At 39.2% G+C, this 22,713-nt stretch overlaps 1 protein-coding gene across 3 annotated transcripts in view; it reads right to left on the bottom strand.

Moving 5' to 3' along the window:
* Positions 1–703: 703 nt before the first annotated feature.
* Positions 704–22,713, bottom strand: part of rnf141 (ring finger protein 141) — a 38,712-nt gene continuing 16,702 nt past the window's right edge. For 2 of the 3 annotated variants that reach the window (XM_072592463.1, XM_072592461.1), the window contains exons 3-6: positions 17,807–17,915; positions 11,533–11,705; positions 5,822–5,932; positions 704–2,085 (exon numbers count right to left, since the gene is read on the bottom strand). In XM_072592463.1, coding sequence (XP_072448564.1) covers positions 1,935–2,085; positions 5,822–5,932; positions 11,533–11,705; positions 17,807–17,915 — 544 coding nt within the window. In that variant the 3' untranslated portion in view covers positions 704–1,934. The remainder of the gene's footprint in view (positions 2,086–5,821; positions 5,933–11,532; positions 11,706–17,806; positions 17,916–22,713) is intronic. The other variant, XM_072592462.1, reaches the window with a different exon arrangement.

The raw sequence follows: 22,713 nt of genomic DNA on the forward strand, positions 1-22,713 counted from the left end.
TACCACAGTGTCATTGTTTGCTAAGATCAGTAGAACAATAAAGAGAATACTACTTCAGGAATGGGTAATAATTATGTTAACGAATAAATGTGTTATTACCTTAAATTGAACAATTAAAGCTAATTGGAAAAAAAAATTCACCAACGAAATCAAGATCAAGATCCATGAAATTGTTATGTTTTCTTCCTGCAAAACTAGGGAAATCGCTGCACTTCTACTCATTGTATTTTCATTAAGCAGTTTGTCAATGACTTAATACTCATTAGTTATGAACCTCACCAGTGTACAATTACAGTATTATTGATACAGGCTACTATCATCACCTTCACACTCTATCTGCTTAACATGTGGAGTCTTGTTAAGGGCATAAAAATTTTCATGAATTTAAATTGCTGTTTCTATTTCCAGTTAAGGGTATTTCTAAATGAATCATGGTGAATGAGAAAGACTGTACAAACAAGGAGATATACTTTGAGTCACAAGGTTCCAAATTAATGATAAAACCTTTTTCAGGCATGCAATAATTGAAACATCACTTTGTTGCTACAATCCATGTGGCAGTATAATTTTAAGCTGCACTTTTTGTAGTGGACTCATGAAGCAAAGAGTTTCACAAATTCACTGGAAACAAAATGCCATCAACATCACATGACTACGGAGCTAAAAAACAGTGATAATCAATAAATCATACAGGCACAGCAAATCGTCTGCATATTTCACATTTACATCAGTTTAATAATGCAGGAACTCACTCCAAGAGTGTTTGCTATTTCATTTGGCTCAATACAGAAATAGAGTTGTACTCATGGAGATTTCAATAAATATGGGTATTGATATTCTCTCTGTCTAGTTATGAGAATTGAAGGATTCCCTTTCTCTTAAAAATGAAAATGAAGTTTTATTTTCTAATGGAAGGTATAAAGAGGAACTCCTAACATAATGAAGGAATCTATTAAATTGATTAAATCGATTAAGGAGGGATGGGGGACAACAAAAATGTGTGCAAATACAGACATGTTCAGTCATTTGGGCTGATCTAGCAGATTATTTAAAACTTCGAACAATTAATGTTTTTGTTTTCATTTAATCATTGTCCACATGCATAAGCTTAAGGGGACAGACATTCTTTTGCAGCAAAGTGAAATTAAAGTATTAATACATTTTTTTTTAAGTACAAGTTGCTTTCAAGTTGTACAGAATGCGATCTGGAAGTGGCCTTAAATTCTAAACTTAAATAGGCTGTTTTTTTTTAAACAAGTTATGGTTTATCCTCTGTCAATCTCATTAAAAGTGCTCTCACTCTTCATTAATTACTATCTGCAAAATACAAATTTATTTGACAAGCTACCCTGTTGAAAATCTAGCAGCATTCTATCAAAAGGCACAATTTAATCACCAGCTTACCTTCTAAAACGTTCACATTTTTTCAAGCTATTACGAGCATAAAGCAAATGTTTTAAGTCTCACTCACAAATCAATGAAGAACAGTTAAGAAATAATATTCCCAAACCTCTCTGGGTTAGATAACCAAAGTTCCCATGCAGTGAACAATGCAGCTCAGGCAGAGATATTGGGTATAAGTTCTCAGGCAAACACTGTTTTTCAATTCACATGAAGTCTCACAAGCAGTCACTTAGTGTTTGCACTTAGGGCAGAATGCTGTAATAGGTATGCAATATTGTAGGCAAGAACATAATGCAAACTTGACAGGCCAATTTCTGCAAGGGTATATGTGTACAAGAACACAATTAAGAATTTCAATTGGACTTCAGTTTGCTTCAGTTCATGATCAATCAGCAAAGACAAAATCAAAGTAATCCAACGTATAGTAGCCTCATTGCTCTGAAATCTTGTTTTTAAAAAATGCTGATTTTGTACAAGGCCAGATTTAAACTGTCTGCATCAGTCAGAGGGTATATCACCCTTGGTAATTCTTAGGGCTTGTGGGGCTGTCCAGCCTCGTCTGCCACTTTGAGAATGTAATTTGCTATGTCTTCTTCAGTAGGTGCATCAGATACAACCCAAGAATCGCCAGCTTCCTTCACTTGCAATCGACAAATAGGACAATTCCTGTTGTGGTCGCTCCTGCCACAAAGAAATGAAGCAAACTTTCAGACTGGGCATTGAAAAGTAAAAAAATTTCATTCACTTACAGTCAGCATGTTAACTAGTCTAATTTGTTTTCCTTCTGCATATCTCAACTTCCACCAAATCCTGTTCATTCATCTTCCCTGTGCTCACTGATCTACATTGACACCCAGTCCATCAACACCACATTTCAAGAACATCTTGTATTCAAGAACATGGCCTTGTTCTTCTCCATCGCTCCGAACCTCCTCATAATTATATAACCCTTCAAAGTAGTACAGAGGCTTTTCCAATTCAGGTGTCTCATGCTTGCCAATTTAGTTGTTCCTCCAAAGCCAGTCCTGAAGATATGGAATTTCCTTTGGGGTCTCTTATTTCTTGTCTGCATTTGTGATGGAAACGAGTAAAGAATAATCTAAAATAGAACTTCTACACTGGATGAGGTTTAGCTTCAATGGCATAAGAGAGGATCTAGCCCAGTTAAAGTGCAATCAGAAACTAACAGGAAAATCTGTAACAGAACAACGGGCTATCTTTAAAGGAGCATATATTTCAGGAACACTATAAATACTTTCAAACAAATGTGAAATAAAGGGGAACTAAAACTAATACAAAGAGATTATAACAACTCCAAAGATGTATGATACATTTCTGATGAATTTTTCAATCAAGATCTTGGTCAATACATATGATTTACTTGAAGGTGGTGGGGGAGTGAAGAGGAAAATAGGACAGGATGAAAACAAAATGATAGCTAATACAAATGGGAACACAAGAACACTCTTTCAGCATGTAAATAATAAATGGTAGTAAAAGGTTGAGTGAGGTCTGTTAGGGGTAAAGAAGGTATGATACATATTTACAAATACAATACAAATACTAAGTGCTTTATGACAATACTCATTAAGGAAGAGGATACTGTCAAAATATTGGGATAAGGTAAAGATAATGTTAGGAGTAAAAATTGATAGGTAGAATATACTTTTAAAAAGTTTGCTTGCTGAGCTAGAATGTTTGTTTTCAGACATTTCGTCACCATACTAGGTAACATCTTCAGTGAGCCTCTGGTGAAGCACTGGTGGTTTGGCTGCTTTTTAATTATGTGTTTAGGTTTCCTTGGGTTGGTGACATCATTTCCTGTGGTGAGGTCATTTCCTGTTCTTCTTCTCAGGGGGTGGTAAATGGGATCCACGTCAACATGTTTGTTGATAGAGTTTCAGTTGGAATGCCATGCCTCTAAGAATTCTCGTGCGTATCTCTGGCTTATCCTAGCATGAATGTATTGTCCCAAAGTGGTGTCCTTCCTCATTCATTTGTAAAGATACTAGTGAGATTGGGTCTTTTTTTTGTGTCTAGTTGATGTTCATGTATCTCGGTGGCTAGTTTTCTACCCGTTTGTCCAATGCAGTGTTTGTTACAGTTCTGTAAAATACCAACCCAAGGAAACCTAAACACATAAATAAAAAGCAGGCCATACCACCAGTGCTTCACTGGAGGCTCTCTGGTGATGTTACCTAGTATATAGTGACAAAACGTCTGAAAACAAACCTTCCAGCTCAGCGAGCAAACTTACATCCAGAACCTCAACCTGAGCTACAAATCTTCTCAAAACTTGCTAATATTAAAGCCTATAATGGATAAGTTGTCCAGTGTGGATGGTTCACCTCGTAGGTTGTGAAGCTAAGTGGGAATGTCTATGGAGGAAGAGTCTTCAATCATTCTCTCCGTACAAGAGAGCTGTCAGAAGACGAGAAAACAGCATATGGGACACCAGTCTTTAAAAAACAAAAGTGTAGAGACATTGCTAAAAACCACAAGCTGGACTGTTCTACATCACTGGTAGGTAAGAGTTTAGAGCAAATAATCATTAAAAAAATTGGTAGGTGGTTGGAGAAGTTTGAGTATGCCTCAAAGAGGAATTGGGGATATATGTGCAAAGATCTGTGAAAGTGGTAGCACACGTTAAGAATATGTTAGCAAAACATTTGGGATCTTAGACTTCATAAAGGCATTAAGTATAATAGGAAGGGAGAAATGTTAAATCTGTATACAGGTCTGGCTGGACCACAACTAAATTATTAAATCTAGTTCTAGTCATCATAATTTAGGAAGGTATTAGATTCTCATGAGGGTGTAGAGAGTATTTACCTGAAAATTTCCATGTATGAGGAATTTTAGCTACGATATTATGTTAGATGTGTTCAGTCATTGTCTTCAGAGTAAAAGAGGTTGAAGTGAGAGTTGATAGTGATATACAAGATTATAACAGGTTTAGATAAAATAACCAAAAAAGTTTCCTATGAGCTGTCAGTACAAGGTTTGGAGATGCTTGGAGCTTCTGTGGTAGCATCTCTGCTCCAGAACCAGGAACTCCAGTCGCAAGACCCACTTCAGGATTTGATTGCTGTAGAAAGTGCACCTAAAGCGTGGCCAAACAGGTTACGTATTAGCTTGCAAATCTTTCTAATACATGTGATGCTTACACGGTGAAAACAGAATGTTTTCGTGCTCAGACATTCTGCAATTGGTAATGGCAAAACACTGCCTTTGCCAAGTATAATCATGGACAAATCCGAAGGAAGCCCATGGTCGTCAATGCCTTCTTTGGACATGATACATGAAGACAGGGTCTCAGATATACAGATTTAAAGCTTTGTTACTAAAGGCATGTGATGAAGAACTTACTATATGCAGCGAGTAGCAATGACCTGGCGCAGGATGTTGGAAGCAAAGGCAGTCAAATTTAAGAGTTATTTCAGACACAAGAGAAACAAAGACAGAGCTACAGGGAAAGTGTGGTGGAATGGGAATGACTGAATTGCTCGAGAGAACCAGCATGGACTCCCAAGGGGTAAATGGCTTATTTCTGGACTGTAATGGCTATATGACCGTCCATAATACACCCCTCTTTAGCTAAGCATTTAGTCACCTGACCTCACACCACTATTAGCTCAGTTACAATTTTTGTCTGATTATAGATCTGTGAAAGACACTGAGATATTTTGCCATGTTAAAGATGCTAAATAAATGCAAGTTGCAGTTGAATCATGTGCCACAATTATTGTCACAAACGAACACTAAAAGCTGCCGAGAGACTGGACGTATCGGAGAGATGAAAGCAACAATCTCAAATTAATTAGAGAAATACATCTGAAACAAATAGCTGCTGCCCATTCAGTCTGACCACGGAGATGGACAGCTATTTGTTGAAATCTGAAGGGCTGCTGGAAGAATGACATGTAACTGCAGGGGCTGGACAGAGAAGTGATTCTAACTTCCTACAATTAAATTCCATGCTTTTATGAATACAAGCACCAACAGAGGGGACAGAGGAAACTTCAAGCAGTTTCAGTGAGGATGTTAATGACCACTTACACAACATCCAAGAAAGGCTGAGCAATCTCTTCCTGTGCAAAACTTTCAAGATTTCTAATTTAATAGGATTTGCATTTAGCATTTAGGCGTAAAGGAGGTAGTTTCCACAATTACCATTTTCTCAATCCTTCATTCATCTATACACCAAAATATCAGAATATTCTACTATCAAAATTTTAAACAATTAACAAAAAAGCAATATCCTGGAATTCCCTCCTTAACAGCATCAATCCACAAGACTGCAGTGGTTCAAGATGATGATTCATGGTTCCAGCTCTTTGCCGTGTTCCATTGAATTATTTAATCCATTTTCCCACTTTTGACAGCTCGCTACATATGGAGGGGTCAATGGACTTACCATTTATCAATACATTTCTGACAGAAACTATGCGTGCAGGGTAGAATGAGGTCAGCTCGACCATCCATACAGATACAACATTCTTCCTCGTCAGTCATCTCTTTAATCCTACTGAAAGTAGAAAACAGTTTGAGTTATATTTCAATCAAACGCAAACTGTATATAAATAGCCTAATCTTTTGTTTTGATTTGTGTATGTTGTCCCTATTCTCTGAACTGGCTAAATAACAGTATGTGGGTGTCACACAGCTCTCAAAGACAATGTACTTCCATTCCATTTGACACTACATCTATTACTTGCTCCTTTGCCTACTTGAATTCTGTGGATCTGCATGTTTGAAAAGTGTCCCCCAGTGCATTCACAATATTTCATTGATGTTTGCTGAGGTAAGTTAACACACTGTACTCAATATTTAGTTAAGCACAATACTGGGTGACACCAGATCTAGGAGCCATAGATACAAGATAATCTCTACTGAATCCAATCAGGGATTCAGGAAAAACCTCTTTACTTGTAATGTATTGAAAATGTGTACCTCTACCACAGGAACTGGTTATTCATAAATATATTCAGGGGGAGGTTCCATAACCATGCGTCATAGAGTCAAAATTATACAGCATTGAAACAGGCCCTTCAGTCCAACTAGCGACTATGTTCGCAAACTAATTTAGTTTCACTAGTTTACCCCATATCCGTCCAAACAGAAACAGAAGAATGCACCAGTGGTGATGGGTGAGGGTTAACCATAAACATTGGTACAGACCAGTGGGGTCAGAAAACCCATTTTTGTGCTATACATTCTAAATCAACGAACAGCATACTAGCAGTTAACTATGATAGTTACAATGTGTTATTTTCTAATGGGTTAGCGGGTTACTTGCAGCATTCTCTTGCAGTTGTTTATCAGATCCCATGATAGTACTATTTTTAACTGCAGATTATGCTGCTGAATTGGTAAGCTTCTTTCAGCTTCGGATATCACTGGCGCTTTCAGTAAGTCACCCTATGTTCTACCACATGTTTAACTTCTCAGCAATCTTTTACAGCAAATAAGCATTTGGTTTCAATTTTGTATGCGTCTTTATTTCTTCACAGGCTTATTATGTAGATTAGGTTCTGCATTACTTGTAAACAATATTCCTGATGCAAAAGAACACCCAAAATATTTATGGTGCTATAAGGGATTGCTCAAATTACTTATAAAAAATACCATTTGAAGAAAAATGTTTTTAATTTTGAAAGATAATTCATTCCACATAGTAATGTGCATACATGCCACAAGATGATCAGTATTGCACAATGCAGAAATGAATTTAACAGATAAACTAAAGGACCAATATATTAAATTGAAATGACTACTCTTCTGAATATCTTAAATGATGAACTATATTCATTCCAGATTTCATCAGACAAGATTCACTACCAGACTTTAACTGAATTCCAGAGTAAATATTCAGTAAGGGCAAATGGTTTAAATGTAGCTCTGGGATTCTAAGATAGTACCTGAAACAGACCAGACAGCATCCTGATGGGGCAATACCCACAAGAGGCAGGAATATACCTATTGTCAGTCTAGGGAGATAAGAATTGTGAAGTATTCTGGTAAGCTGATGAAAACAAAGCTGGGGAAGGAGGAATTCTATAGGTGTATAATGGATAAGAGGGAGAAAAGGTTAAGTTACAACCAAGCATTACTAAGGTGAAGTTGCATTATTGATAAAAGTTGATTGCTGACAACTTCAAGCTGAGAGGGAGTGAACGAGAGTGTGCAAGGAGATCATTCAAGCAGTTGCTACTGATCACAACCTACCCCCAATTAAAGACTCTACTGCTATTCCCTTATTCTCTTTTCCCCACAGGCAAGCCGTTGATTAGTGTTGCTCTCTGTTGTGGTTCTGTTCGCCGAGCTGGGAATTTGTGCTGCAGACGTTTCGCCCCTGTCTAGGTGACATCCCCAGTGCTTGGGAGCCTCCTGTGAAGCGCTTCTGTGATGTTTCCTCCGGCATTTGTAGTGGTTTGAATTTGCCACTTCCGGTTGTCAGTTCCAGCTGTCCGTCGCAGTGGCCGGTATATTGGGTCCAGGTCGATGTGCTTATTGATTGAATCTGTGGATGAGTGCCATGCCTCTAGGAATTCCCTGGCTGTTCTCTGTTCACAGAGAGTTCCTAGAGGCATGGCACTCATCCACAGATTCAATCAATAAGCACATCAATCTGGACCCAATATACCGACCACTGCAACGGACAGCGGGAACTGACAACCCGAAGCGGCAGATTCAAACCACTACAAATGCCGGAGGAAAGATCACAGAAGCGCTTCACAGGAGGCTCCCAAGCACTGAGGATGTCACCTAGACAGGGGACGAAACGTCTGCAATACAAATTCCCAGCTCGGCGAACAGAACCACAACAACGAGCACCCGAGCTACAAATCTTCTCATAAACTTTGAAGTGTTGCTCTCTGTAACCTTCCAAGTACCATTGTCTCAATCACCACTGTAAGCTACGGAGAATTGAACGCTTAATACACAAAGGCTCAGAGGCCATTTAAGCATTGATAAGTTACTGTGTCATGATAGACTTATTTACATCTCTCTCTGTAAGAAATATCTTTCAAAAATTAGACAACCTTGTGTTGTGATTCTAACACCACCTTGTGGTCAGAAAAACCCTGCACATAAATGTTCTCAATGCAAAGCATACACTATTGTGTTGTTGTTACATAAATATCAATATTATGAAATAATGACATAGTGAAATTAACCTCTTTGATGAAGCATCTTAAATTATCACTAGACTAAATGGTGATGTAAATGTTGGTCTTATGTTACTAGATTTTATTCAAAGTCATGTTGCGTCTGTACAGGACATTGGTTTGGAATAGTGCGCGCAGTTCTGGTCTCCTTCCTATCAGAAGTATGTTGTGAAACTTGTAAGGGTTCAGAAAAGATTTAAGACGATGTTGCCAGTGTTGGAGGGTTTGAGCTATAGGGAGAGGCTGAATAGGCTGGAGTTGTTTTCCCTGGAGCGTCAGAAGCAGAGGAGTGATCTTATAGAGGTTTATAAAATCATGAGGGGCATGGATAGGGTAAATAGACAAAGTCTTCTCCCTGGGGTAGGGGAAGTCCAGAACTGGAGGGCATAGGTTTAGGGCGAGAGGGGAAAGATATAAAAGAGACCTAAGGGGCAACTTTTTCACACAGAAGGTGGTGCGTATATGGAACGAACTGCCAGAGGAAGTGGTAAATGGCATTTGGACGGGTATATGAATAGGAAGGGTTTAGAGGGATATGGGCCAACTGCTAGCAAATGGGACTAGATTAAGTTAGGATATCTGGTCGGCATGGACGAGTTGGACCGAAGTGTCTGTTTCCATGCTGTACATCTCTATGACTAATAAGTGCAGACCTCGCAGTTTCAATGATTTAGCAATACTTTGTGTTCCATTAAAAGGGGTTTACTTTCACAAAGTCTACTAAAACTATTCAAAAAAGGGGAAGCCCCAACATTTTATTTTCCATTTTAAAAAAGGCGCAGACTTTCCACAAACCAACTGATCAGACGAATTTCAGCTATTGCTGCATTCTTACTGTTTCCTCTAGTGAAGTCGAACATAATTAGAGGCCATCAATGTACGATGGTCACTCACAAATCTAATAAGGAATTCAGAGGAAACTGCACCAAGGACTGTGAAGAATGTAGAATCCATTACTACACGGACTGTTTGATGCATTTTGGTGGAAATTAGATGTAAGAGATTGAGTGTGAGGAATTCGGTTCAGGAACAACTGTGCTGAACTTAAATATAGGCAATTGCATGGGAACAAAGGCAAAGTTTGCTGGTGTGGACTAGGTAAAGCCAAAAAGATGGTTAATGAACAATGGCTCATAAAGATATATCTTGGTTAGGAATAAGGATTATTCCAAAGGCAGCAGCAGTCTTACGGTTGGTGTCCAGTCTGGCTGCCTCGGAGAGGAAGTGGGGGGGGCCAATGGGGTGCAGGGGTAGACGGGGAGCTCACAGGGATGGGACAGTGAGGTCAGCTGCACACACAGTGGGTGGGGAGGGGCGATGTTGGATGGGGTTGGAAGCGGACGGGGGCAGTGTGCTGCTGCCTCCTCTCCTGAACGGGGAGCAGACTTAGCAAATGCTCACTGTATCAATCCTATTGAACTGATTTTTTTTGGGGGGTGGTGGTGGGAAGAGGCTTTAGCAATGCTGCAGGTACCTTACACACAAGTGTGTGTCTGTTCAAAAACAAACCCTGAGACAGAGAAAGGGAGCAAGGCAGGCAGCATGAGGACAAAAGGAAACTTCAGAAAACTCTGAGCCCCGAAGAGAGGCATTGAATCAATTAACCGAATAATTAATTATCCAAATGAAATAGTGCCCACCCATCTTGTTCGGATAACTGAGGTTCCTCTGTAGTCATAACACGTGATCTATTGTGAACAATTTTAGCCTCTCATCGAAGGAAAGAAATATTGACATTGGTGGCAGCCCAGAGAAGGTTCACTAGGTTGATCCAGGTATGGAATTGCCCTATGAAGAGAGGTATGGTAAGTTGGGTATGTATTTTGAAGTTTAGAAGAATGATCAGAGGCCTTATTGAAATATATAAGGTTCCTAGGATGCTTGACAAGTTGGGTGAGGAGAGATTGTTTCCCTTTGTGAGTGTGTCTAGGACCAGAGGGCATAATCTCAGAATGAGGACACAGAGGAGGAGGAATTTCTTTTCTCCCAGAGGGTGGTAAATCTGTGGAATTCTTTACTACAGAGGGCTGTCAAGGCTAAATTGTGAAGTATATTGAAGGCTGAGATAGACCAGTAATCATTAAGAAAGTCAAGAGTCACAGAGATATGGCAGGAAGGTGGAATTGAGAATCCTTTGATCAGCAATAATATTTTTGATCCTACACTTCATGGAACAATAGAGTATAGGCTTATGATGATAGATTTAGATAAGTCAAGTTAACAGGAAGCTTTTGTGGAGCATAAACCCCAGCATAGGCTGGTTGTACTGGTTACTGTGCTATATATTTCATGTACCTGTATGGATAGGATTAGTTTAATCACACAATCTAAAGCTGGGTGAAAATGATAAGGAAAGTTGCAGAAACATCCATCATTGGAGCTCAAGTACTGTACCAGAGACCCAGTGTGTGATATTTTAAAAACTACTGAAAGCCATTACGTGCCCCTGCCTCCAATCCACCTGACCCTTCTCCATTCAAACTCCACCCCAGCTTCTCTATCATATCCTCAACTACCTTTGTACAGGTTTCCCTCGTTGCTTCTGGGCTTCAGTGGATACATTACCCGTAATTGCCACCACTCCCAGCTACATTAAGTACAATGAGGAACTGCCAGTCTCTGATGGGCCAGCACCTCTCAGTAAGTTGGACTTCTGCCATGTGAGTCTGGAATGCTACTGCACTCGATATTGTCTAATGACTTGCTCATTAAGCAACTAGAAACAGGCAATAAATGCCATTAGTGTTCCGTCAATTTTTTTAAAACGGTTGATAGGACAGAAGACTTCAGATTGCCTTCATGTAAAGAAGACATTAAGTAATTCTTAAAGTTAATAAGAACAAGGTTAATGTGATTTTTGAAAGCAGGGCAGTACAGACCAACAAGCCATGAAATAAATCTCATATTTCTAAGATACGGAGTAGTTTATTAATCAAACTATCAAAGGTTCACTCACTTTCCCAGCCAGAGACTAGCCTGGCATGATGATCCATTTGCTGCTGTCCCTTCACAGATACTGCTTTGGGCAAGAACTCCACTTGCCTGCATAGTGATCTCTCGATATAGCTGAGTGAACTGATAGAGATTTAGAATTCTAGACGCATCAATATTTCCTGTCGTCTTGTTAATCTGCCAAAGTATATATCAAATGATTAAAAAGGTAGAAGAATGCATCAACAGACATGAAAACTATAGCAACTTGTATTTAGATAACAACATCTTCAACATACTGAAATCTCTTGAGCTAATTCAAAGAAGCATCGACAACAAAACTTGACATCGAACCGTACAACATGACATCAGCGTAAGTAACTCAAAGCTTCATAAATGAGATAAATTTTAAAGGGTACCTTCCAGGAGGAGACAGAAGTAGATTCTGAGAGGTTTAGGGAAGGAATTCCCAAGCTCAGGCCCTCAGAAGTTAAAAGTGCAGCCGCTGGGGCCAAGGAAGCAGGAAGATGTGCAAGATGCCAGAATTATAAGACTGTCGAGACATTGGGAGAATTGTCGGGTTGGAAGAAGTTACATAGGCAGGGAGGGATGAGGCGATACAGGAATTTGAACACATGGATCAGTATATTAAAAATTCTCAGAAATAAGAGATGACTGCATGGTTGGAGATGCTATCATTCAGATGAGATATTAAACTGAGGCCCCACATATCCTCTCAGCTGACCATAAATGATACTTTGAAATAGAACAGGAGAGCTATTCCTAATGTTCTGGAGGCAGTTCATCTTTCAATGAAATCGCACTAAAAAAACTACCTGATCATTATTAACATTACTATATGTGGGAACTTGTTGTGTACCTATCAGCTACCAAATTTACTACAACCTAGTAACACTCCAAAAATATTACCTTAAGGTTTTAAAACAGTTTGAAACATCCCAACTTTAAAAATATGATATATAAATATATGTTATATCAGTTCTGAGGAAGGGACACTCAACACAAAACATTAACTCTGATTGCTCTCCACAGATGCTGCCAGACCTACTGAGCTTTTCCAGCAATTTCTGTTTTCGTTTCTGATTTACAGCATCCACAGTTCTTTTGGTTTTTATAAATGTGTTCTTTTTCTTCACGTGGGCATCTTTTTAAGTGATCTTCCTTCAAACCTAAACAAGTTGATTGTATTTCTTTCATATTTTTAGTTTACTCTTGCATTTATTTTACAATTGGTAAGTGCCAATTAAGTACTTTAGAACTACTGTCACTGATGTTCTGTAGACTAACATGATCACTATTTTCACATACAGAAACAACAAATGAAATGAATGTCTGATTATTGTTTCTTTTGATAGCATTAGTCAAGGTCAGAGATATTGGCTAGAATATGGGAAGGTTGCCCCATATTCTTTTTTTTTTAAAAACAATGAACAGGCAGATAAAGTCTTGTTTGAACATTTTATCTGAAAGAAGATGTACTGCACTTTAAAGTGTCAGGTGGTTATGTCCTTCAGCTCCAAAGCAGGGTTTGAATCATGAGGACTCAATTCTTTTTCTCTTGTAAAGTTCTTTACAGGGGATCCAAGTTCAATTCCAGCCTAGGGCGATTATGTAGAGTTTGCATGTTCTCCCTGCGTCTGCGTGAGTTTCCTCCAGGTGCTTCAGTTTGCTCCCACTGTCCAAAGACGTGCAGGTTAGGTGGATTGGCCATGGCAAACTGCCTCATTCAGTCCAGGTACGTGTCGGATAGGTGGGCTAGCCATGGTAAATGCAGGGTTATGGGTGAATGCTCTTTGGGGTTTAGTGCAGACTCAATTGTTTGAACGGTCTCTTTCTGTACTGTAGAGATTCTGTGAATCTACAATCTCAACTACAAAATTTTTCTTGAACTGATTCTTCTTGCTTTGTATTGTCAGGTCTGTTAGGATAGTTCTATGATTCCTTTCAGAGTCCACTGGCATGGACCTTTCATAATTTTGATGGCACAACTTTTCCAGTTCAAACAACTTGAACACTTCTATCCATGTTTTCCTGGCTTAGAAGCTGCACAAACTAAAACACTTCAGCTGAAGTGACCGACTCCCCCTCTTGTGCTGGAGAAGCTGTTCTCCTTTCTAAACCAAACTCTTGACTCTTCTGAATTAAACTCAAAGCTAGAACTAATGGTTTCTGGTCTGTTGTAAACTCAGCAGTATAATTATTCCACTTATTAATACTACAATGTTCCCTTCAGATCGTACTTGAATGTTGTTTTGGAATTCATACACTTGAGTCACTGTTTCAAATGAACTTCTGAACCATTTACAATAAACTACCTCTCACAACTAATTCAAAATAATCTGGTATTTATACACACAAAATACACCTTTTATCACAACATCTGAATTAGATCACACCTTAAATTTCTAAATTCAAGGAAGTACATGCCTAAACCGGTGACCTGTGAACTTTTAACTGGGGCACACTGTACGTCAATAAATGCAAGGTTTTTTTCTCTGTTCCTGCCCTGAAATTGCATAGTAAAGTCTAAAAATCTGCTCTACACTGAATATGACTAAAGTGAAACAAATGGAGAAACTTAAACCATCCTGCTGGAAGAGAGAAGGAATGTTCCAGTGGCACAGTTTAGAGTTTCCGCAAAGTATTATCAGGAATAATTTTTTTTCCAATGCTTCCTTCAGTTAACAAAGAAATATATTCAGACCAGTCAGGCACAAACAACATAATTTGATTACACAAATTATGATTTCTGAGAATATCATAAACTTCAATGCTTAACTTGCACCACCTGCTTTTCTAGCAATAGTCTGAAATTGAAGGAACAGATAAGGCAGGAGCTCAGGAACATTGACTAAAAGCAGTTTTACCATTACCATGACATAACTGTGGTAAAGGTTTAATGCATAAATGTTCAAGTTCAGTAATAAAGGCAATTAGTGAAGAATGAGCATGACATTAGTGACAGAGTGAATTGCTTGAAACCACATTTCCACTTCCTGTTTTACATGACAGAATGTTCCTACACAGAAATAAGTTGGGACACCCACCAGGTCTTGGCTGGTGTTTCCTCCTTTCTCAAGAATCACCCACATTAATCCCATCATAGTCTCTATGACAAACACCTAATTAATTTTCTTTTAGAGTCACAGAGATGTACAGCACGGAAACATACCCTTCACTCCAACTCGTACATGCCGGCCAGATGTTCCAACCCAATCTAGTCCCACCTATCAGCACCCAGCCCATATCCCTCCAAACCCTTCCTACTTATATACCCATCCAGATGCCTTTTAAATGACGCAATTGTACGAGCCTCTTCCACTTCCTCTGGCAGCTCACTCCATACATGTACCACCCTGAGTGAAAAAGTTTCCCCTTAGGTCTCTTTTGTATCTTTCCCCTTTCATGCTAAACCTACGCCCTCTAGTTCTGGACTCACCCACCCCAGGGAAAAGACCTTGTCTATTTATCCTATGCATGCCCCTCATGATTTTATAAACCTCTAAGGTCACCCCTCAGCCTCTGACACTGCAGGGAAACCAGCCTCAGCCTATTTAACCTCTTCCTTATAGCTCAAATCCTCCAACGCTGGCAACATCCTTGTAAATCTTTTCTGAATCCTTTCAAGTTTCACAATATCCTCCCAATAGGAAGACCAGAATTGCACACAACATTCCAACAGTCTAACTAATGTCCTGTACAGCTGCAACATGACCTCCCAACTCCTGTACTCAATACTCTGACCAATAAGGAAAACATACCAAACACCTTCTTCACTACCCTATCTACCTGCGACTCTACTTTCAAGGAGGTCCGAACCTGCACTCCAAGATTTCTTTATTCAGCAACATTCCAGAGGATCTTACCATTAAGTGTGTAAGCCCTGCTAAGATTTGTTTTCCCAAAGTGCAGCACCTCACATTTATCTAAATTTAGCTCCATCTGCCACTTCTCAGCCCACTAGCCCAGCTGCTTAAGATCCCATTGTAATCCGAGGGAACCTTCTTCTCTGCCCACTATACCTCCAATTTTGGTGTCAGCTGCAAACTTACTAATTATACCTCTCATGCTCACATCCAAATCATTTATATAAATGACAAAAAGTCATGGACCCAGCACCGATCCTTGTGGCACTCCACTAGTCACAGGTCTCCAGTCTGAAAAACAACCCTCCACCACCACCTTCTGTCTTCTACCTTTCAGCCAGTTCTGTATCCAAATGGCTAGTTCTGAGTGTTCCAGGAGATCTAACCTTGCTCACATGTCTCCTATGGAGAACCTTGTTGAATGCCTGACTGAAGCCCATATAGATCACATCTACTGCTCTGCCCTCATCAATCCTCTTTGTTACTTGTTCAAAAAATTCAATCAAGTTTGTGAGACATGATTTGCCACACACAAAGCCATGTTGATTATGCCTAATCAGTCCTTGCCTTTCCAAATACATGTACATCCTGTCCCTCAGGATTCCCTCAAACAACTTGCCCACCACCGACATCAGGCTCACTGGTTTATAATTCCCTACTTGTCCTTACCACCTTTCTTAAATAGTGGCACAATGTTAGCCAACCTCCAGTCTTCTGGCACCCCTGTGACCATCAATGATACAAATATCTCAGCAAGAGACCCAGAAATCACTTCCCTAGCTCCCCATAGACTTCTGAGGTACACCTGATCAGGTCCTGGGCATTTATCCACTTTTATGCATTTCAAGACACCCAGCACTGCCTCCTCTGTAATCACCATCTATTTCCCCACATTCTATGTCTTCCATGCCCTTTAAAAGAATTTGTGGGCTTTGCTTCAACAACAGCTTCTGACAAAGAATTCCACATCATCATGTATGCGAAGAAAGCATTTGATAATCTTCCCTTTAACTTGAATGCAGATTTTTAGACCTGTTCTTTGTGCAATGTTTATTGTCCTGCAGCAGTTTAGAGGTCTATAGCTCACTAATGAAAAAAATAAAATAATGAGGCCAAAGATTTATCAATAGCTTCCAATAGATTGATAGAAGGAATTTAGTTCAGTTTGATAGCAGTGATTCTGATATCATTATCCTGTGGATTCTGCCTCATTACAGGTCACAAGAATTGGCCTCAGAAGTGCGGGAGTGTTGCATTAAGATATGTCCATTGCTCTGTCAAAATGTCCAGTGGATTATTGAAAAAGCAGAGGAATTGCCCAACATTACCATTCCTAACAGAAAATATTTGGTTGAAAGTTGCCCAAGGATGGGACCTGTGATTTTACAAATCAGAATGACAAGCTAGAAAAAGGTGAGTGGATAATTCTGTTAAAGGATGGCATGACTTCAATACTGATAGATTACCTCAGTTTGAAAGATCAAGATTTAGAATCAGTTTGGATAGAAATAGGAAATAGGAAATAGTAAAGAGAAGAGGTAACTTGTGAGAGTATGTTATTGACACAGGCGACTGACTGTGTGGAGTTTGCACATTCTCCCCGTGTTTGCGTGGGTTTCCTCCGGGTGCTCCGGTTTCCTCCCACAGTCCAAAAAATGTGCAGATTAGGTGAATTGGCCATGCTAAATTGCCAGTAGTGTTAGGTGCAGGGGTAAATGTAGGGGAATGGGTCTGGTTGGGTGCACTTCGGCGGGTCGGTGTGGACTTGTTGGGCCGAAGGGCCTATTTTCACACTGTAAGTAATCTAATCTAATCTAGAATCCGGAAAATATTTAGCAACAAAACAGACAGAAGGTACAAATGTAAGGGGCATATAGGGAATGTGTCTTAAAAATCATGGGCAACTCACATCCACAGTTAAATTGGAAGAACTGGAAAGTGAATTTCTTAGAGCAGCTAATAACAGAATGGACTATCCTAGACCTGGTAATATGCAATGAAATGCAATTAATCAATAACCTTATGGTATAGGAACCACTAAGGACAGCGACAACATGTTAGATTGACATGTTCAGTATGAGAGGGAGAATTGAGAGAACATGCCTCGTGATATAAACCTAGTTACATTTACTTGCTGCTGCATTTGGTTAAACACGGTCATTAGTTGAGACATATTTTGTGTAATACATGATAAAAAAGTCATCTTTCTCATTCTCTAAATCAATTTTTCCAACAGCAACCATTGATAAAGCAGACATCAAAAATCCTTCCCCCACCTTTATATTAATATGTGTCGACAGCCAAATTAAAAAACAAATTTTATTCATGCCTACTATAAATATGCATGTACAGATACACATCGTTTCATTTGCATTTTAATTGCTTTGAATTATCTAATTACTTTCTTCATACCTTTGAGCTAACAATCCTAACAATGACTTTCCAAAGAGCGGAGGAATCAGATCCAGGTTGTACTTCAAACAATAAGCATTTCTCTTGCCCAGCTGTCAGTCTTTCGGTGCTACAATGAGTAGAAAAACAGAATCTTAACATTTGTCTGGTAGTAGTAAAGACTCAATGCAGATAGATTGAAACATTGAACAGAAACGTGCAATTATCTATTCAGCAAATAATTTCAAGTTTTTATTATAAGATCATTCATCATCAGGTTTGATCAGTTTTCTTTCCTCCTGTCCTTTCGTATGGGTGGTGTAAAGGGTGTCAGCACCCTAAGGGCCTTGCCCAAATGGCCACTCTTCATGCATTAGCCTAACCGACGTCAGTAGAGGGCATCACAAGAAAGAACACACTTCCAGCTGAGCACTACTCAGTTGTGCAAAGACCTTAATATGGAATGACCACTGCTATTAGCTCTACCTCGTTTTAGCTTCAAGGCACTTAATATTTTTGAATAATACGATATGAGCTATAGGGAGAGGTTGAATAGGTTAGGGCTGTTTTCCCTGGAGCGTCGGAGGCTGATGGGTGACCTTATTGAAGTTTATAAAATCATGAGGGACATGGATAGGATAAATAGACAAATTTTCTTCCCTGGCATGGGAGAGTCCAGAAATAGAGGGCATAGGTTTAGGGTGAGAGAGGAAAGGTATACAAGATATTTAAGGGGCAACGTTTTCACACAGAGGGTGGTACGTGTATGGAATGAGCTGCCAGAGGAAGTGGTGGAGGCTGGTACAATTGCAACATTTAAAAGGCATCTGGATGGGTATATGATTGGGAAAGATTCAGAGGGATATGGGCTGGGTACTGGGAGGTGGGACTAGATTGAGTTGGGATATTAGGTCGGCATGGACAAGTTGGACAAAGGGTCTGTTTCTGTGCTGTACATCTCTATGATTCTATAACAGAGCACTCTAAGTAATGCTGTATTGCTTGGAGTAAAACAACAATTGTAAAGAACTCTAAATGTGAAATAAGCTCAGATTTCAGCATGAAAGACCAGACCATCGCAATGCCCAATCTAATCCTGATAAGAGCAGTCAGATGTTCTGATGTCAGGTTATTGGCAATCTTATGACAAGCATTTAAATCCAAATAAGGGCAATTATGTGGGCATAAAAGCATAATTAGGCGAAATAGGTTGGGGCATAGAGCAAGACAGTTGTGGTCACAGAAAATTATAGAGATATTTCAGAATAGGTATAGTCCTACCATTAAGAAAAATTCTAAAGGAAGAACCCAACATCTATGGAAACTAAAATTAGGGAAAACAACAAATGTAAGGAAAAAAAAACACACATAACTGCGCAATGACAAGTGGCAAGTTATATGAATAGTCACAATTTAAAGAATGGCAGGAAATGATAAAAGATTAATCAGGAGAAGGAAATAACAGTATGAGAGGAAACTGGCTAGAAATAAAATGGACAGGGACAAGTACTTAAAGTGAGAATGTTTTCTTCTCTACAGAGCAAGAATGGTCATTAATAGTATATGCTTTTGTTCACTCATGGGATATCTGCATTGCCAGCTGGGCCAGGATTTATTGCCCATTCATAAATGCTCAGAGTGCAGGTAAGAGTCAACTATAATGGGGTCTGGAGTCAGAGATTAGGCCAGGTAAGAATGGCAGTTTCTTTCCCTAAAGGACATTGGTGAACCGGATGGGATTTTTCCCAAAAACTGTAGATTCAGAATTCAAATCTGGAATCCAACATGCACATTCTGCCATGGCAAGATTCAAACTAGGTCCTTGGATTAATAGTCGAGTGATAATATCACTAGTGATAGATGAAATGAACAAACATTTTGCTTCCATCTTTTCTACAGAGAATATTTTTTGAAAAGTGGAAAGGAGAGAAATTAGAGAAATCCCTAGGGAAATGGTAGTGAGCAAACTAAACGAAGCCTTGGGCTGAACAGTTTCCAGGCACTACTAGGGCAAGACTTCCCAAATTGGGATCGGGAAATTTTGGGGTTGCAAGCTCAGAGGTAAGCAATGGCCTCTCCACCCACTCTTGAGGTCTTCGCAAACCCCACTGCCTGAAAAGGGATGATATAATTTTCAAGCACACAATTTGAAGGCAGTCAGTCCATGTGACATATTTTTCAATTCCTTCTTTGGAAATAGAATCAGTGTGACCCAAGGGTGGGAAAAAGACAAACTTTAACCTCACACTTTTAATGCATTTTTGAGCTGAGATGTCACTTTTTTAAAAAATAAAGGCTTAAGTTATCCCTTTAATGAGATTTGAAAAAAGATCATTAACATATAAATCCCAGAATCAAAACCTACAACCCCATTCTAAGTGATTAAAGACTTAATAGCACTCTAGGTTTATTCAATACATTGCATCATGACAATTTGATATTTTACTATCAATTATGTGACCTATGATCCTGCCCCACTAACTACCTGATAAAAGGAACAGCGCTCTGAAAACTTCTACTTCCCATAAATCTGTTGGACTATAATTTGGTGTTGTGTGATTTTTAACTTCATTTATACAAAGCACTGATGAGACCACATCATGACTACTGTGTGCTGTTCTGGTCTCTTTATTTAAGGAAGGATGTACATGCATTGGAAATAGTTTGGAATGAGCAATATGTCTTATGAGAATATGTTGAACAGGCCAAGATTGTTTCCACTGGAGTTCAGAAGAGTGAGGGGTGTCTTGATTCAAGTGTATGAAGATCCTGAATAGTCGTGACAAGTGGATGTGGAAAGGATGTTTTCTCTTATAAGTATTCCAAAACCACAGGAAAATTAGAGATTGCCCTTTTAGGGAAGAGGTAAGAATTTTTTTCTGAGGATTGTAAGGCTTTGGAACTCTGCCTCAATAGTTGCCAGAAATTCAATATTTTTAAACAGAGAGGTAGACAGAGTCTTGGTGGTGAAGGGAATCAAACGTTAAGGTGGTGGTGGGGGGTAAGACAACAGAATGGGAATACAAAATCAGAAACACAGATTAGCCAAAACCTTATTAAATGGCAGAACAGACACGAGCAGCTAAATTATCTACTTCTACTTGTATTTCATATGTAATGGGACCCTGTTAGACAGATTGGAGTAGGCCATCTAGCCCCTCAAGCCTGTTCCACCATTCAATGAGGCCATGGCTGATCTGTGGCCTAACTCCAAATGCCTGCCTTTGGCCCATGTCCCTTAATACCTTTGCTTAACTAAAAATGTATGTATATTTATCACAGATTTAAAATTAACAACTGATCCACTGTTCACTGCTGTTTGTGGAAGAGCACTCCATACAGCTACCATCCTGTGTGTCTTATTTATCCTGACTTTTTCTGTTATTATCTTGAAGACTTTGATCAGATCACTCCTTAACCTTCCAAATCCTAAAGAAAACACAATCATAATTTGTATAATCTCTGCTTAATTCCTAACTCTGACTTAACTCCTAAAGTCCAAGTACCTTTCTTGTAAATCTATGTTAAACTCCCTCCAAGGTCAATATATCCTTCTGATGGTGTGGTGCCCAGATCTGCTCACAGTATTCCAAGTGGGAGGGTTTAATGAGAGTTTTGGAGAACTGCAGTATGGTTTGTGCATCTTGTACTCAAGTCCTCTAGATGTAAAGGACAGCATTGCAGTGGTTTTCTTGATTATTTTCTCAGCTGTTTAACGATCTATGCACCTGAACCCCCAAGTCTATTTTTACATCCACTCTACTTAACTTCATACCATCTATATTTTGAGTCTAAAATGGATAATCTCAAAGTGCTAACATTGAACTACATCTGCTATAGTTTTGCCCATTCACTTAGACCAACAATATCTCTGTGATTTTATGTTATCATCTGCACTGTCTACAATTATGCCAAATTTTGGGTCATCAGCAAATCTGGATATATGACTTTCCATACCATTATCCAAGTCATTTATAAATAAGGTAAATAATTGAGGCCCCAAAACAGATTCTTACAGGACACCACTGGTCACATCCTGCCAATTTGAGTACCTCCCATTAGCCCGGTTTTTTGTTGCCTGCCACTCAGCCAATTTCCCATCCAGGTCACTCATTTTCACCCATTGTAACCTAATATTACATATTAACAGTCTCTTATGTGCAACATAACTTTGCCTTCTGGAAGTCCAGAAAAACAATATCCATAAACATTCCTTGTCCACTACCTTAAGCTACCTTTGCCAAACCTTCAATGAGGTTTGTCAAGCATGACCTACCAGTCCGGAAGCCATGCTGGCTCTCCCTGATTAACTGAAAATTTTCAAGGTGTTTAGTTACCCCATCCTTGATTTTAGACTCCCAACAATTTCCCCAACACAGATATTGGGTTAACTGGTCTGTAATTCCCTGGCTTTTCTCTTTCACCCTTAAAAAGTGAGTGACTTGCAATTTTCCAATCTACAGGATCAACTCTTGTATCTCAGGACCTCAAAAGGTTTCTACACTGTGCTCCTCTACTTTCTTTAACTACCTTGGTTGAAAACAGTCAGGTCCCAGAGATTTGTCGCTCCAATTTCTGCATTACCAATATTTATTTTACATTAATTTTATGCAGTCCCTGTTCCCAATCCACTAGTAATTTCCTTGGGACTTGTGGAAAGCTATCCTCCCTTTCTATTATTAAATACTGAGGCACAGTAATTATTCAACATGACACCCATTTCCCCATAGTCATTGGCAATATCGCCATTCTCAGTCTTGTGGGCCAATGTTGCTCCTGACCACCTGCATCGCTTTTGAATTGAATGACTTATTAAACTGAATGATTTATTGTGACTTGTACTGTATTTAACTAAGAAATAGTGAAAAATGTAATATGTCACAACACACTGGTGCTAATTTGAGTTAGAGAGGATATCAAGAAAACTT

The sequence above is a fragment of the Chiloscyllium punctatum genome, chromosome 22, assembly GCF_047496795.1.
Source record: "Chiloscyllium punctatum isolate Juve2018m chromosome 22, sChiPun1.3, whole genome shotgun sequence".
Classification (NCBI taxonomy): domain Eukaryota; kingdom Metazoa; phylum Chordata; class Chondrichthyes; order Orectolobiformes; family Hemiscylliidae; genus Chiloscyllium; species Chiloscyllium punctatum.